Source organism: Oncorhynchus mykiss, chromosome 23 (genome assembly GCF_013265735.2).
Source record: "Oncorhynchus mykiss isolate Arlee chromosome 23, USDA_OmykA_1.1, whole genome shotgun sequence".
NCBI classification, from domain to species: domain Eukaryota; kingdom Metazoa; phylum Chordata; class Actinopteri; order Salmoniformes; family Salmonidae; genus Oncorhynchus; species Oncorhynchus mykiss.
In genome coordinates this window covers 28,353,778-28,370,053 of record NC_048587.1, presented here as the reverse complement: position 1 = coordinate 28,370,053, position 16,276 = coordinate 28,353,778, and the positions used below count along the sequence as shown (strand labels likewise).

General features: G+C 42.9%; 1 protein-coding gene across 28 annotated transcripts in view; it reads left to right on the top strand.

Annotated features, from left to right (window-relative positions):
- The window catches only part of LOC110502535 (ankyrin-3), a 184,628-nt gene that overhangs the window by 43,112 nt on the left and 125,240 nt on the right, over positions 1-16,276 (top strand). For 15 of the 28 annotated variants that reach the window (XM_036960095.1, XM_036960085.1, XM_036960100.1 and 12 more), the window contains exon 1: positions 6,824-7,470. The exons of 1 other annotated variant lie outside the window; for it this stretch is intronic. In XM_036960095.1, the coding sequence (XP_036815990.1) occupies positions 7,351-7,470 (120 nt within the window). In that variant the 5' untranslated portion in view covers positions 6,824-7,350. Of the gene's footprint in view, positions 1-6,822; positions 7,471-16,276 lie in introns of those variants that run through there. 12 more of the 28 variants (XM_036960101.1, XM_036960097.1, XM_021580641.2 and 9 more) reach the window with 4 other exon arrangements.

The window sequence follows — 16,276 nt, the reverse complement described above, 5'->3', positions numbered from 1 at the left end:
CCTCTCGCTGTCTCTTTTTCTTTGCTCCCTTCATCTTCATCAGCCTCTTATTTTTGTCTCCTTTATTTTCAGGTTTTAAAAAAATTATCTTATGTCTTTCCCTGTCATTCGCTGAGCCTTTTTTCTTTCTCATGCTTTCTTTTCTTTTTCCACCAATCTGAAAAGCCATTCAGGTCCGAATGGTTAAATGTGTAAGTGGATCTTGGTCCAAGCTAACTAACCTTTCACCTTCAAACTCTTTCCCTCGACTGCAGCTTTACTCTGTGGCTGGTGGTCCATTCATACCAGAGCTATAATTATAGCATACCTGAGTTGCATTTGGTTGTGTGCAGCCAACAGTTGAATCTGTTAGCCAAACTAATTCATGAAAGAGTTCTGTAGAGAAGCCCAATCCAAGGAGTATTATAAACATTTTATCGTATTTTAATCAAATTTACTGAGTGTGTAGAACTTCAATGCTTTCCTGGATATCAAAGGCAAAAACATCATCTGTCAGCAGTGACTGTAGCCTACATACTGAGAACATTTACGATTTGCCAGCCTGTTTGCACCATTAACCACTAGAGGGACTCAGAGAATAGACAAAGAACAAAAAGTACCTTGTTTCAAAGAGAGCACAATTTGCTGTTTCCCTCGTTATGTAGTTGAGAAAAGTCAGTGACCACAAAGAATAGTGAGTCACATTTTTTTTTTTTTTGCCATTTCACTTATTAGGGGTTCACAGCAAAAGCAGTTTTTCCTTGACATGGTCAAATAACTCAAGCAGAGAGTTCTATACTTTTTTTCTAATTTGGCACACAAACTAGAGGCCATGAATAACTTGGTAAAAAAGAATGTCCCTGATTGGCCTATGGTGGTGCTGTTATAAGCAGTCTCTCTTAAACCTTCATATCCACTACCCCATTTGACTTCAAGGCATGAAACTTTTATACTTATAACTTTTATACTTATTAACTTATATACTGAACAAAAATGTAAACGCAACATGCAACAATTTCAACGATTTTACTGAGTTACATTTCATATAAGGAAATTATTCAATTGAAATAAATTCGTTAAGCTCTAATCTATGGATTTCACTTGACTGGGCAGGGGCGCATCCATGTGTGGGCCTGGGAGGGCATAGGCCCACCCACTGGGGAGCCAGGCCCAGCCAATAAGTTTTTCCCCACAAAAAGGATTTATTACAGACAGAAATACTCCTCAGTTTCATCAGCAGTCCAGGTGGCTGGTCTCAGACGATCCCGCAGGTGAAGAAGCCGGATGTGGAGGTCCTGGGCTGATGTGGTTACATGTGGTCTGTAGTTGTGAGGCCTGTTGGACGTACTGCCAAGTTCTCTAAAATGACTCTGGAGGTGGTTTATAGTAGAGAAATTAACATAAAATGATCTGGCAACAGCTCTGGTAGACATACCTGCAGTCAGCATGCCAATTGCGCACTCCTTTAAAACCTGAGACATCTGTGGCATTGTGTTGTGTGGCAAACTGCACATTTTAGAGTGGCCTTTTATTGTCCCCAGCACAAGGTGCACCAGTGTAATGATCATGCTATTTGATCAGCTTCTTGATATGCCACATCTGCCAGGTGGATGGATTATCTTGGCAAAGGAGAGATGCTCACTAACAGAGATGTAAACAAATTTGTGCAACATTTGAGAGAAATGCGTTTTTTTGTGCATATTGAACATTCCTGGGATATTTTATTTCAGCTCAAGAAACATGGGACCAACCCTTTACATGTTGCATTTATATGTTTGTTCAGTGTACAGTATATATCCTCCATCTTAGGAATTTTTGAAAACCTTTGAAAAAATATTCTCATGAACTATAATGAGACGGGCCAAATACATTTTATGCTTGTTTCAAGGCAAGCAACACTGAAACATGCATGAGAGCACCAGCTGTTCCGAACGTCTGTGTGATCACGCTCTCTGTAGCCGATGTGAGTAAGACTTTTCAACAGGTCAGAATTCACAAGACCGCGGGGACAGACAGATTACCAGGATGTGTACTCAGAGCATGTAAATACCTACATGTTTCAAAGCAGACCACCATAGACCACCATAGTTCCTGTTCCTGTTCCAATTCGCATACCGCCCAAACATATCCACAGATGACGCAATCTTAATTGCAGTCCACACTGCTCTTTCCCCCCTGGACAAAAGGAACATCTACTGTATGTAAGAATGCTGTTCATTGACTACAGCTCAGTGTTCAACACCACAGTGCCCACAAAGCTCATCACCAAGCTAAGGACCCTGGGACTAAAGACCTCCCTTTCCAACTGGATCCTGGACTTTCTGACGGGCCGCCCCCCAGGTGGTAAAGGTAGGCAACAACACATCTGCCATGCTGTTCCTCAACACGGGGGCCCCTCAAAGGATTGTGCATAGTCCCCTCCTGTACTCCTTGTTCACCCACAACTGCGTGGTCAAGTACGACTCCAACACCATCATTAAGTTTGCTGATGACACAACGGTGTTAGGCCTGATCACCGACAACGATAAGACAGCCTGTAAGGCGGAGATCAGAGACCTGGCCATGTGGTGCCAGGACAACAACCTCTCCCTCAACGTGAGCAAGACAAAGGAGCTGATCGTGGACTACAGGAAAAGGAGGGCCGAACACGTCCCCACTCACATTGACGGAGCTGTAGTGGTGCAGATTGAAAGCTTCAAGTTCCTCGGTGTCCACATCACCAACAAACTAGTATGGTCCAAACACACCAAGACAGTCGTGAAGAGGGCACAACAGAGCTTATTCCTCCTCAGGAGACTGAAAAGATTCGACATGGGTCCCCAGATCCTCAAAAGGTTCTACAGCTGCACCATTGAGAGCATCCTGACCGGTTGTATCACCGCCTGGTATGGCTCAGTGCATCACTGGGGCCAAGCTTTCTGCCATCCAGGACTTCTATGCTAGGTGGTGTCAGTTGAAGGCTCAAAAAATTGTCAAAGACTACAGCCACCCAAGTCGTAGACTGTTTTCTCTGCTACTGCACGGCAAGCAGTACCGGAGCGCCAAGTCTAGGTGCTGCTCGCTGTTTATTATCTATACATAGTCACTTTACCCCTATCTACATGTACATATTACCTAAATTACCTCGACTAACCTGTACCCCCACACATTAACTCGGTACCGGTAACCCCTGTAAATAGCCTCGTTATTGTTATTTTATTGTGTAACTTCATTACGTCAGTCTTTAACCTTTTACTGTAGTGGGCTACCTCAGGGTCACACAGAATGTTTCTTGGCAGTCTTAAAAAATCTACTTTGACAGAAAAGTATACACCTCACCAAAAAAAAGTATACACTTCACCAAAAAAAAGTATACACTTCACCAAAAAAAAGTATACACCTCACCAAAAAAAAGTATACACCTCACCAAAAAAAAGTATACACCTCACCAAAAAAAGGTACCTCACCAAAAAAAGGTATACACCTCACCAAAAAAAGGTATACACATGGTTATGGGCTTAAAAAAGAAGATACTTGTATCATATCAGATGTAGAGATGACATTTTTTTTGTTTGCATCCCAACATTACACTTTATTAACATCACAGAAGACTGAAATATAACAAAACCGTTTGACACAGAAACATCGGATTTCTTGTTTTGAGATTTTTGTTGTTGTTGCTGCATTCAAATATGGCCACACTGTACCTATAGATGCATGTTAGCACATATGCTAATGGTAAAAATACTTTCATAATCTTCTTCTCATGAACCATGAATCAGATTGACTCCAGATTTGGTAGATAGACTCAATAAATTAGCCTCTAATGAATTTGAGAATGATTACCTGCATTCAAAAACAACCAACCTACAGCACTAGACATAGAGGCACTAGACATGTGTAGCGTAGAGGTTAAAAGCGTTGGGCCAGTAACCGAAAGGTTGCTGGTTTGAATCCCCAAGCCGACTACGTGAAAAAGCTGTAGATGTGTCCTTGAGCAAAGCACTTAACCCTAATTGTGCCAGTAAATCGCTCTGGAATATAGTGTCTGCTAAATGACTAAAATGTGGACTAAACTTCACCTGGGTCATCTCTGTGGTATTGAGAGATAAATATGGTAATGCTTTCACTGATCACACACAGTATAAAAGAAGATAGTTCCTACATGACAGATGCTTGCTTTGATATCCAAATGATCTTGTGTCCTTTCCGTGAACCCTGTTCATTCCTGCTTGCAGCTATATATTTCTTATTACAATTGAATGGAATGATTGAAATGAATCAAACTTTTAGTGTGTTTAATTTTCAATGAATTCTGAAATGTATGGCAATATTCAAGTGCACTTTAAGAACACTTTAAGTTTAATTTGGTGAGTATCTGAGGAATAGCCTTACACCTTACATTGTTGTCCTTGAGAAACAGAGTTGTTGTGGACACGCAGGTTGTACAATAGAGTTCCCACAATACTGACATAATGATTTCCTTCCAAAGACAAAGGAAACTTGTCATAGTAAAGGGCCCGTTGTGCAGGTGTAAGCGACTCCGGTATCTTCCTCTAGGTTTTTGCTGTGAGAGTTCTGGCATTTGACCAGGGAACCTTTGCTTCTTTCCCTCAATTAGACCCTGTGAACATATTCAGTGTCAGAAACAAACTTTATGCCTCTTTGAATGCTGTCATCACCACCTTCTATTTAGAGAATGTCTCTTAACCTCACTTTGACCTACTTCAGCCTGTAACGGATGCACAGCGTTGCTGCCTTTGTCTGAGGCTGTGTGCTCGGTGTCACTAGTACAAAATGTTGTGGCTGTGGAGGTCCAAAGGTCAATAAGACTGAACACAGGGAACAGGGAACGCTTCTGTTACACCCAGGGGAGCAATCACACGCATTCATGGTGAACAAAAAAATAAGAGAGACAGCAAGCTAGGGACTAAATACAGCTGTCACTCTTCGAGGTACATGTTTCAGTAAGAGTAGATCATTTTTTAACGATTGCCTTTACATCAAATGAACGTTCTCTGTCATAGAGATATTTAGCTGTTAGTAAGTTGTCGTTAACGTGGCAAGACATGGCATACCCTAATCGATTTGCACACAGCCGCAAGTAGCCTATTTCCTCTATTGTTGTTGAGTCGTTTACTGTCCTATTAAAACTCTTCAGTTCAGTAGCTGTATTGATATGGCTTGTTGCCTAGAGTGAAGGTGAAATGGGTCTATTAAAAGTCCATCACTGGAATCAACCCAGCTCTGCCCAAGGTTGTTTTAGTCTGGACAGTAGACACATTTAGTCTGATGCCAGCTATAAGCTATTGGGACTATTGGAGCCCTTCTATGTGACTTTGACCACTGAATATGGGTCTGTCTAATGGTTATGGATGTTGTATTCACTTAGCAAGCATTTCTCAATATTCATCTTTACAATGATAAGCTGTTACATGACATACTGAAAGGCTATATATTACAACATACGAGTACAAATTATATTTATGTCTCATATATCATTCCAGCACAAGCGTTTCATTGTATGGATGATCTTTTCTTATCCATTGGGAAACATTTCCTTTTCTCTCTGTCTCTCTGCATGCTTCTCATTGAGAAAGGATTTTTAGGAATGGTGGTTGGTTTTCTTGTGATTTCCTACATGCAACCCCCAACTGGTGTTGTTACATTTCTGTGCTCCTCAACCACCAGCCACCCCAAGCAACACCATTGGTCCTCGCCTAGCAACAACATGATAATGTGGCATAATGTGACACCCCCTGATGTATGATGGGGAGCTAGGGCCCCGCCCCTGAAGCTGGTGTCTGCGTCGCTATAAAAAAGAGAAAGGGATAAAAGAAATAGAGAAAAGGGATTTCACGCTCATATCGTTACATGGCTGGTGTCCGGAGAATAAACCTGTTATGTGTCCCTTGTGTGTGTGGCAGCTCTCTTCCTGACAAGAAAGAGGGATGATTATTTTCTCTCTTTTCTACTCTTCCTCTCAAATACACATACGGTCACACACACACAAAAGCAAAGGCAGAAACAGCCAGGCATGCGCCGGTGAAGGACCGGGGCGCAAGCGCTCAGGTGTTGAAGCAAAGACAGAGAAAACAAAGATGGCCGTTCCCTTTTCCACGTTGCCATGTTTGACGTGAGCAGTGGACCTGAATGACATTGTAAATAACATGTTTCTGTACTTTCTCTCCCAGTCTGCTCTGGATATCATCCTCCTTTCTCTCCCTTCCTCCCTCTTCCTCTGTCTCTCTTTTCAACAAAGAGCCATTATGTTTGGTGAAACAAAAGGTCCCCTGATCCCATTTCACCCCCCATCAAAATGTCACTGGCCTCAGATGGCATAATGACCACTGTGTGGGGACAAAGAATCTCAGTTATTTTATCAGCACATTTGAAGAACTGGTATAGGGGGGGAAAGGAAACCAGCTTTCATTCATTTGTTTTCTCTCGGCATAAGCATTAGTATGTCGGTGATTAGGACCTTTTCTCCTTTCTGTCTGATAATATGTGACCCAATAAAAGTGATTGTTGTCATTCTTAAAAAGACACAGACCTCAGTTAGTATTCCAAAGCTATACAATCAGCCATCTTTTGTACAATAATAGAGTTAAATAAATAAAAAAGTCTCAGCTCTGAACATGATTGGATAGGTCTTTTACTTCCTCCCCCTCCTACCACCGGGCGTGTGTGTGTGCGTGTGCATGTGTGTGCGTGTGTGTGTGTGTGTGTGTGTGTGTGTGTGTGTGGGACAGAAAATTACCATCAGGGCCATCCCACCTCCCCCTCCATCCCACCTCCCCCTCCATCCTCTACACTGTCTCCCCTATCCCATCTCTCACTTGGGCACTTCCAGCTAGTGGGTTGGGGGAAGTACACACACACTCACAGCCGTACCCACACCCGCACTCTCCCTCACATTCCCCGTCCCTGCCTACCCCAGCTGGCTCCCTCACACTCCATTCAGACACTCACTCACACTCTCTCTCTCACACACACACACACACACACACACACACACACACAGATCCACGCGGAGCACCGACCCAGGTGCCGCCATGGACCAAGAGGGGAACGTGAAGAGGACAGCTAGAAACAGAGGGTGGTTACCGTAGTAACTGGATCTCTCCTCTTCACCTCTGTGCCTGGTGATGCTGTCTCTCCATCTGGCTTCTCTTCTCTCGCTTCTAGATACACTACCTCTACACTGATAGTGGATGACACAGAAACAGGAGGGGCTGGTTTCTCATCTTTTCACCCTAACTGAGAAGGGAACCTTATTCTCCGACACTCTCCTTGTCTGGACGGAACCCTACACTTTTTCCCTTTCCTTATCTTTTTCTCTGAGATCGTTGGCTTCCACTTCCCTGGGATTTCTAACGTTTTTATTCCGCCATGGCTCACGCAGCCTCCGCATTGAAGAAGAACCGGGACGTGGATGTCAATGCTATCGAGGATGAGAAAGAAAAGAAAAGGAGAATTAAGAAACTTGCGTCCCGGGAACAAAAGAGAAAGGTACTATCCCTGGAGCGAGACTCCCGGCTCAGCCACATCCCCATTGTGTTTATATGGGCAGCACACACACACACACACACATGCAGCATGTGTGTGTTTGAGTGTGTGCTCGAGTGCGTGTAACCTTGTTGAATTTCACCTGTTAGTAAAGTATCTGCCTGGGCCTTCGTGGTGCGCAGTGATAAGGTCACATTTGGAATTTCTAACAGCATTGTCTGATTTACAGCATAAGCACGGGGCTCCCCCAAATACTACAACATCACCACCACTGCCTTACTCCAAAATCAGCATCTCTTAGTGTGCTGATTCAAAAAACCTTGATCTTACAGCTTTTAAAGAGGACAGGGGTATTCCACTGATCCAAACTATTCCAGGTTCCTTAGTGATTGAAAGAGTTCTGTACTGTTCTTGGCATGTGGTTGTGTTGTTGTCCAGTTGAGAGCACCTGTGTAAGGCTGAATGGCTGCACAGGCGTCCATGTATAATGCATATTGATGTCATTTATTGATGACAAAGCGTTTCATATGATGGAGGAGGATACACGTGTTTTAATGCTTGTTATTTTACCTGCTGTATGCACATCACTGTGGTGTTGCTGGACAAAGAGCTCGAGTTCATAAATAGCGAGAACCAGTCGTGGGTAAAGCCTCCACTGCTTGATATTGACTGGATGCAATTATTTCACCCATGAGATCTATTCAATAAGGCTGACATTTATTGTCAATGGTCTGTCGGTTTAAATTATGGCCCATAGATAATGTTATTGGACCCCAGCATAAACAATTATTTTTTTTTTTTTTTTTTACAGTTCTGAAAATATTATTTATTTAACAAAAACCTTTTAGGTGACTGACTGAACTTCTTTAATTGTGTACATTATCATTGTGTACATCATCTTTGCGCGTGTGTTCGAGAGTGTGTTTGTTCCTGATGTCCGCGGGAGACATTATTATCGTTATTATAAAGACTCATATTTCATGTGAGGCTGAGGGAGCTCTTCTTTATTTATTGATTGGTGCAAGTTTGGCAGGCTCCACTCTGATAATCCGTTTCCCCTTTCCCTTCGTCCTGTCCTCATGCTTCTTTCCCCCTCTTTCTCTCTGTGACTTTCTCTCTCTCTTTAACTCTCTCTCTCTCTCTTTAACTTTCTCTCTCTCTTTAACTCTCTCTCTCTCTTTCCTCTCAATGTCTTTTTCTCTTTCATATACACAAACAAATGCATAAAATGCATAACAAATGCAACACCTAATTTGCTTCTTTTGTTGATAAGCGGAAATGGAAATGTGTTTAATGCACACACACCACATGCCTGATAACAAACACACAGAACCCTCAAACATTTCCTTTTTCATTTTTTTTTTACACTACTGCATTAGCCTAGTTGTTTTTTGCTTCAGAACATCCAGTCTATCTCCTATCCTGTTTTTATTCTACGTTATGGGCTTGGCTGAGCTTAGACTGTGTTGTTTACAGTATTCCTGTCTGGTGGGCCTCCGATGGGAGAGAGAAAGAGAAGGATAGAGAGGGGAGAGATAAAAAGAAAAGGAGTGAGAGAGAGAAAGGAGAGAGAGGAGGAGAAAAAAAAGTTGAGAGAGAGAGAGAAGTTGCTGACTGAGGAGCCTGCCTCTCTTATCAGCCTTCACTCAGTGTTGTATGGGCCTAATGGAGTGGAGGTGTTGGTTGGATTGTTTTTGGCAGAGGAGACCACTAACCTTCCTCACCGCCGAAGGATATGCTGTGCATGGGGGTATCGCAGCCTGCCAGTGAATGAGATACATCCTACTGACACAGACACAGTGAGGGGGAACATGGTAGAGGTCAGGCAAATCAAGCCCAGACCTTATACTAGAAGCAAAGGAGGGGGAGGGAGGGGTCATTGTTACCTTATCACACAGTTATCATACCCCCTTTACTTACAATGTTCTTATCGCAGAGATTCTCTTAGAGCTCGGTTATAGCAACAGTAGTAAGAAGAGACTCCTGTATGTGTTAGAGAGGAAAAGGAGACCTAGGAGGAAGCAGCCTTTAGGGATGATGGGAGGCACTCATCTTCCTCTTACCAGACTGAGCACGTGTAGCTCACAAAATGGGAGTCTCCCCCAACCTCTCTCTTCTCTGTCTATCTCTCTCTCTCTCTTTCTCTGTCTACCCCCCCCTCTCTCTCTCTCTCTCTCTCTCTCTCTCTCTCTCTCTCTCTCTCTCTCTCTCTCTCTCTCTCTCTGTGTTTCTCTATCTCTCTCTCTCTCTCTCTCTCTTTCTCTGTCTACCTCTCTCTCTCTTTCTCTCTTTCTCTGTCTACCTCTCTCTCTTCTGTCTGTCTTCCTCTCTCTCTCTTTCTCCATCTACCTCTCTCTCTCTCTTCTCTGCCTACCTCACTCTCTCGCTTTCTCTGTCTACCTCTCCTTCTCTCTCGCTCTCTCTCTCTCTCTCTCTCTCTCTCTCTCTCTCTCTCTCTCTATCCCTCTCTTATTCTCAGTCCTTTCCCTCCGTTTTGGGGCAAGCAAAACGAGCAGTCATTCCTCTGTCAGGCAAAACGAGCAGTCGTTCCTGTCTTTCCCTCCTCCCCATCCCCCCTACCCGTCCATAAAGATGGAGGTTAATGAATTCTGCACTCATGCATACCTAAGCTAATTGGATTGGCATTAGGAACACCACCCAGTATTACACAATTGTCACCAAGATGGCTGCCGGGAAGTGTGAGTTTAAAAATCCTGCCAAATGCCGGGTCGTAATTGTTACATAGCAGTGCTGCATGATTTAATCTACCTGATGGTAACATCACAGATTTTGTTGTCAGGCCACATGTTGAAGTGTTATGATGTAGGCTCTACCACTTTCTTCTACTCAGAAACGTGAATTAATGATAATTATCATCCTAATCCGAAATATATGATTGCTGTAAGAGGATTCCGATTCAGACTGATTTAGGAACAGTCCTTATCTAACACAAGAGATACAGTATGTGTAGAGAGAGAATGATCCTTTCTTAACCGGCTAAAGGATAATTGCTGTGTGTGTTGCGGCTGATCCAGGACCAGTCCCAGGGGTGCAGTTGCGACCTAGAGAAAGCACTCATCAGTTAAATGGGAAGGCCACTCATCAAACTAAATGCTAAACTGCTAAATTGAAACCCTCTGCCCAGCTTTGCTTTTCAGGAACATCTACGCTGCTAGTGTAGTTTAATAATTCTGGTTAAAAACGAAGTAAACACTATTTGATCTGACCATTGATTGCTTTTGTTCAGTTGCATTCAATACGCTGGCACCTACAAAGTCTTAAGCCATTGATTTCTGGCGAACAGTAGACTGTTACACATAGTTCTCAACCCTTCAATCTACAGTATACTGCCCTATTCTGAATGGCTACCCAAGTCATCTCTATGGTACACCATAACCCATGTCATCTCTATGGTACACCATAACCCATGTAATCTCTATGGTACACCATAACCCATGTCATCTCTATGGTACACCATAACCCATGTCATCTCTATGGTACACTAGAGATTGTAAGTGACTGGAAATAGTGGAATAGAACACAGAGGGTTCTACTTCAAAAATATTAGGCTCCAGTGTAGCTTTCATGTTATTGTCAAAATCCACCATGTTCTGGGTGTCATCTCAGAGCTGGACAGTGTGAGACAGAGAGAGAGAGAGAGAGAGATGTTAGGCCTTAAGGTCATTTGAAGGTGAGTGGCGTCCTCTTCTCTTCTCCCAGCTCAGTGGTAGTCCTGTAGTCTGTTGCTGCTCTTTCTCATAGAGGCAGTCTCTGTCTCCGAGGCTGTATTGAGCATTGGCCTAGATGCTTATGCAATGTGTATAAACTCTGAGTCTCTCAGTTTGGTGTGTTGGGTAGCAGACTTTGATTGTACATGAGAGTTTTAATGCCAAGATTTATCTTGTATTATTCTCTAGTAATTTATTAAGACATATCAGCATGCCATTTTCCCTCTTGGTCAAATTCACAGAGAATAGCATAGTCTTTTCATTCTTAGCCTACATAGCAACAGAATAGCATAGTCTTTTCATTCTTAGCCTACATGGTAACAGCTAAGCATTATTACATTATAAATGCAATATGTGCATTAGAAATTCCACTTACTATAAACATTTAAGGACAGGCAGTATGGTTAGAGCCTTTTAAGGAAATATCATTATAGCCTTGCTTTGAAGCCATTGCTGCTCTACATACAATCCTGTAGGCGACTGTAGAATCAATCCTAAGGCATGAGATGATGTGTTTATAGAACTCAGAGAGAGCGAGAGACAGAGAGAGAAAGAGAAAAGAGGGAGAGGAGAGAAAGTTGGAGGGAGGCCTGGCTCCTATTATTTATGCTGTTTAATGAAGTGCTCAGGGTTGGGGATGACATGGGCAAGAAAGGAGGAGAGGAGAAAGGGGGGATGGTGGAGGAGAAGAGAAGGCAGGACAGGAGACGATCTGGAAAGGTGAAAAGGAGGGGAAAGAAGGAGAGGTAAGGACGGGTGCGGTAGTGAACTAAGGAGAGGAGAGAATGGGATAAAGGAAAGATTAGAACTGACTAGAAATGGGTAGTGAAGAGCTAAAGGAAAGCATTAGGAATAGGCTGCTGAAGTGCCATGGGGATGCTGTGCATTTGATGAGTTGAGCTCCCACCCCCACACAATACACACACACATTAATGCAGTGATGAGTCCCCATCTTTCATCAACAGTAGCTAAAAGCTAAAGCCCACCTCCTCCCCCACAGCCTGCCTGCGCTTCCCAGGATGGCCCCTCAAACCCCCCTTCTCCACTCGCCCCTCAAACGCCCCCAATAGGATTGTCCCCCATATGCACTCGCTCATACACACACAGAAGTATAGTTAAACACGTCCACCCCACACACACACACACAAACACACACACGCGCGCGCGCGCACACACACACACACACACACACACACACACACACACACACACACACACACACACACACACACACACACACACACACACACACACACACACACACACACACACACACACACACCAGCCAGTTGGGGCCAACCACCAACCATAGCAGCAGGAGATGTGCACTGGAGTGTGTGTTGTACAGCCTCCCTTTCTTCCCCCTGCCCGGCATCGTCACACTCATTAATCCCCCGCTGTGTATCAAGGCCAGGCCTCCTCCATCAGGCTCTTAACCCCCCGTCCCCCGTCCCCGTCTTCATCCCGTCCCTGTCCCCGTCTCCCCCAAGAACACACATAGCCTCGACCATGCTCCCCATTCCCCTCGCTCTCCAGCCAAACCCTTCCTCTCTATTGTGTGTAATGGAGAGTGTGTGTCTGTTATTGGCTTCTTAATCGATCTGTGTCATCCCACGAGGTGGAGGGAATAAATACAATATTTTTAACTAAACATCTCTACTAGAGCCATGCATGATAATGACAAAAATCTCAAAGGATATGCACTATCTTTTGTGTCACTTGAACAATGTTTAGATTCAAGGCCTATATTTGATTTTTTGAACTTTTATTAAGACCCTGGTTCTACCATCCTTGGTCCCCAGAAATAGGCCTCTCTTTGTGGGCAGAGTCAGCCAGTCGGAGCCTAGCTCTGTGTCCCGGCGGGCTGGAAATGGGCTGTGTTGTGTGCAGATCGATGACAATCACAGAGCAGACACTCCTCCACGGTCAGCTCTCTCAGAGACACAGATTGATGATTAAAGACATAGATTGATGATTAGAGAAAAATGCATTCTGTCTCTCCAGCTACCCCCTTATTTACCCCCACGTGTTGGTGTCACACAACAGTCAGTATGTCTCACATAAATGGCATCCAGTGTTTCAGCATTTATTTGGTTAGTCTTTGTTCTATTTTAAACATGGAAAGCTTGTTTTTCTATTTGGTTCTGTGATCCTAGTTCTTCCTAGTACTTGACAGCTCTTAAAGTCCATCCATATAGATGTTTCATTTTTTATATATTTATACCACCTTATTCACGGGTCCTTGACAAATCATGTGAAATAGAGAGCTGGGTCCATTCTACCTGCTCCATATCTACGGTGCCTTGCTCTATACCAGACTGACGGAATTGATTGGACATTTTTGGACTATATGATTACCTGGTTTTGAATGTTCTGAGAGAATGAGTGGCATAGAGTGTGAATACTCTTTGTCTCAGACACAAACTGCTGTATCACTGCATGGACAAAAGCTTTGTTTTGTCTACAACGACCCCTTTGGAAAGGAATAATGTTTTCTCTTGGATGCAATTGAGCATGAAATGAACAGAGTCTTTGTTGCGGGGTAATTTGATTCTGCATGGAAATGTTAACATTTCTAGAATGTGTGTCACATGAGAGTACAGTGAAAGGAGGAGAAACAGAAAAGCAGTGGATAACACTGCCCACTAAACTATCTTGTGCTGTTCTGTGCTGCAGTGGCAATTTTAGCATGTATATCTTGGTGGGGCAAAACATAAATAAAAGTGGAATGCATGGAAGCAAAGCCACTACACAACACAACACTAAACAATTCATTAATTGCACTATAATGGTGACAAACGATGCCCAAAAACTGTTAAGGCCTACATAAAGCTGTCCCAACAGCTGTCCCAACGTTAGTCAATATAACTATTTGTTCAGCACTTTTGAAATGTGCGCTGACAGAATTCAGAACATGGGCCGTTCTTACAGTGCTCTCCCTGCACACCAAGTTAGAACCGTAGCATAAATAAAGGGGGTAAATAGACAGACAATGAAAGCTCTTACAATATTCGATGATTACATTCCTCTAAAACAGGTTATAGGCTACAGTAAAACAGTCAGAACAATAGGCAAAATTAAGAAATAGACGTGGACTACTAACATCTTACTACACAACATACACTTAGTATTAGTTTCTTAGCTACAGTATACATATCTCCATGGCATATTACATAATTTATGAAGCAGAATACAATACATTTTGGACTCACATTGGCTAACTTAAACAGAAAGGTGGCGTGGCTGTCCTCCGAGTTAACAGTTGTTTTGAGCGCGGCACAAAAAATGCTTAATTGACATTATGGCCAATGTTGAATGTTTATCATTTTAAACTTGGAAAAAGAGCCCCTTAATCCCAGATTTGGGACTACACAGCCACTGTCACTGATTCCTTCCAAACCACTCGTTGAATTTGCGATTTCCAACTTGTGTAATGTTTATACCCAATGGCCGATGAGCACCGATACGTTTTGTCTATAATTTCTTTTCATTATTACTCTTCATATGACAAGAATTAAAAAGGATTTGTAGATTGTCGACTTGATTCATGATGATGACTGCTTCTCTAGATTGCTAGCTAAGATTGTGAAAGTATGATGTTGACATGATCAGTCCAATCAAAGCTACTGTAGATATAACATGATTTGACATCATTTTATCTGTGGCCAATGACCTTGAGCCTTCTTGAATGGGCACTTCTATGGCAGCAGCCGAAGGGCTAGAATTTTCAGAGGTCTGCTCTTACACTTGGCAGTGACGTAAAGTCCCCATGAGTGACAGAACACTGAGCCATTCACGGCACACCGCTCCGTATTTTCTGCTGGCTTGCCCCACCACCACAGAGAGCAAAGAGCTCGGCTGAAACACCTGCCTTTTGGAGCTGCCTTACTCAAGAAAACAATAAAGAGATGCAGCTTTATTAACTCAATGATGTATATTCTTTTTTTTACATTGTTTGCAAACTGATGTGTGACATGTATTAATGCCAAAACAACACTATTTTGATAAGAAATGTGCGGGTCGCCACTGCTGTGCTGTAGTGCATTTGGCTATTGGCAGAGAGTAAAAGGTTTAGTATGGCTTCAAGGTGGGAATGGTATTACCATTGTTGTGTATAAATTATGCATCCTTATGTCATACCTGTATTTCCGCATAATGAGCCTGTGGTCACTGCAGTGTGTGATGCCTTATTATACACACACACACACACACACACACACACACACACACACACACACACACACACACACACACACACACACACACACACACACACAGTACGATGTATCATAGTACAATGCCCAGTGCCATTGAACACATTCACACAGAGTCCCAGCCCAGCTCCAGCCTCACCAGCTGTGTTGCATACTCACACGTGCTGGAACAGCATCTGCCTGAGACAAAGACAGAGAAAGCAAAGCACTCATGCTTATTAATGGTTGATGCTGAATTATTTAATACAGGCACTTTCAAAACATGCTACAGAGCCTCTTGTCAACAGTCAGCGATTATTGTTTGATGGTGTTTAAGAGGTGCAGGTCACAGTCAGCAAAAAACACACTGAAATCGATGTAAGAAATTACTGTACAGAATTTTCTCTGGAAAGTAATGACAGTTATTGAGTATGTACATTTACTAAAAGGAGTGGTATAGGTTCAACTTTATTTAAATGTTTTATTACAGTCGTTCAAAACAAACTGCCTGTGTAGACTGGTTCTATGGTCTCGATAGGTTTGACGGATGTTTGGTTCCCTTGGCTGTACAATTACCAGAATTTATGTTTGTCTTTGAGTTCAATTGCCCTCTGAGGTCACTGGCCTGTGTTAGGAATCAATCAATGAGAGCAAGGACAAGAGTGTGGAAAGAGGGAGAGGAGCATGAAGGAAAAGGCTTGGCAAGAGAAAGGAGAGAAATGGAGAAATAGATAGTATAAGGAACGACAGAGAGAGGATCAAATCAAATCAAAATGTATTGATCACTCATATGTGTTTAGCAGATGTTATTGCGGGTGTAGCGAAATGCTTATGGAAATAATACATAAAAAAAAAAAATCCTGCAACATTTCCTAAGAGCTAGAAGCG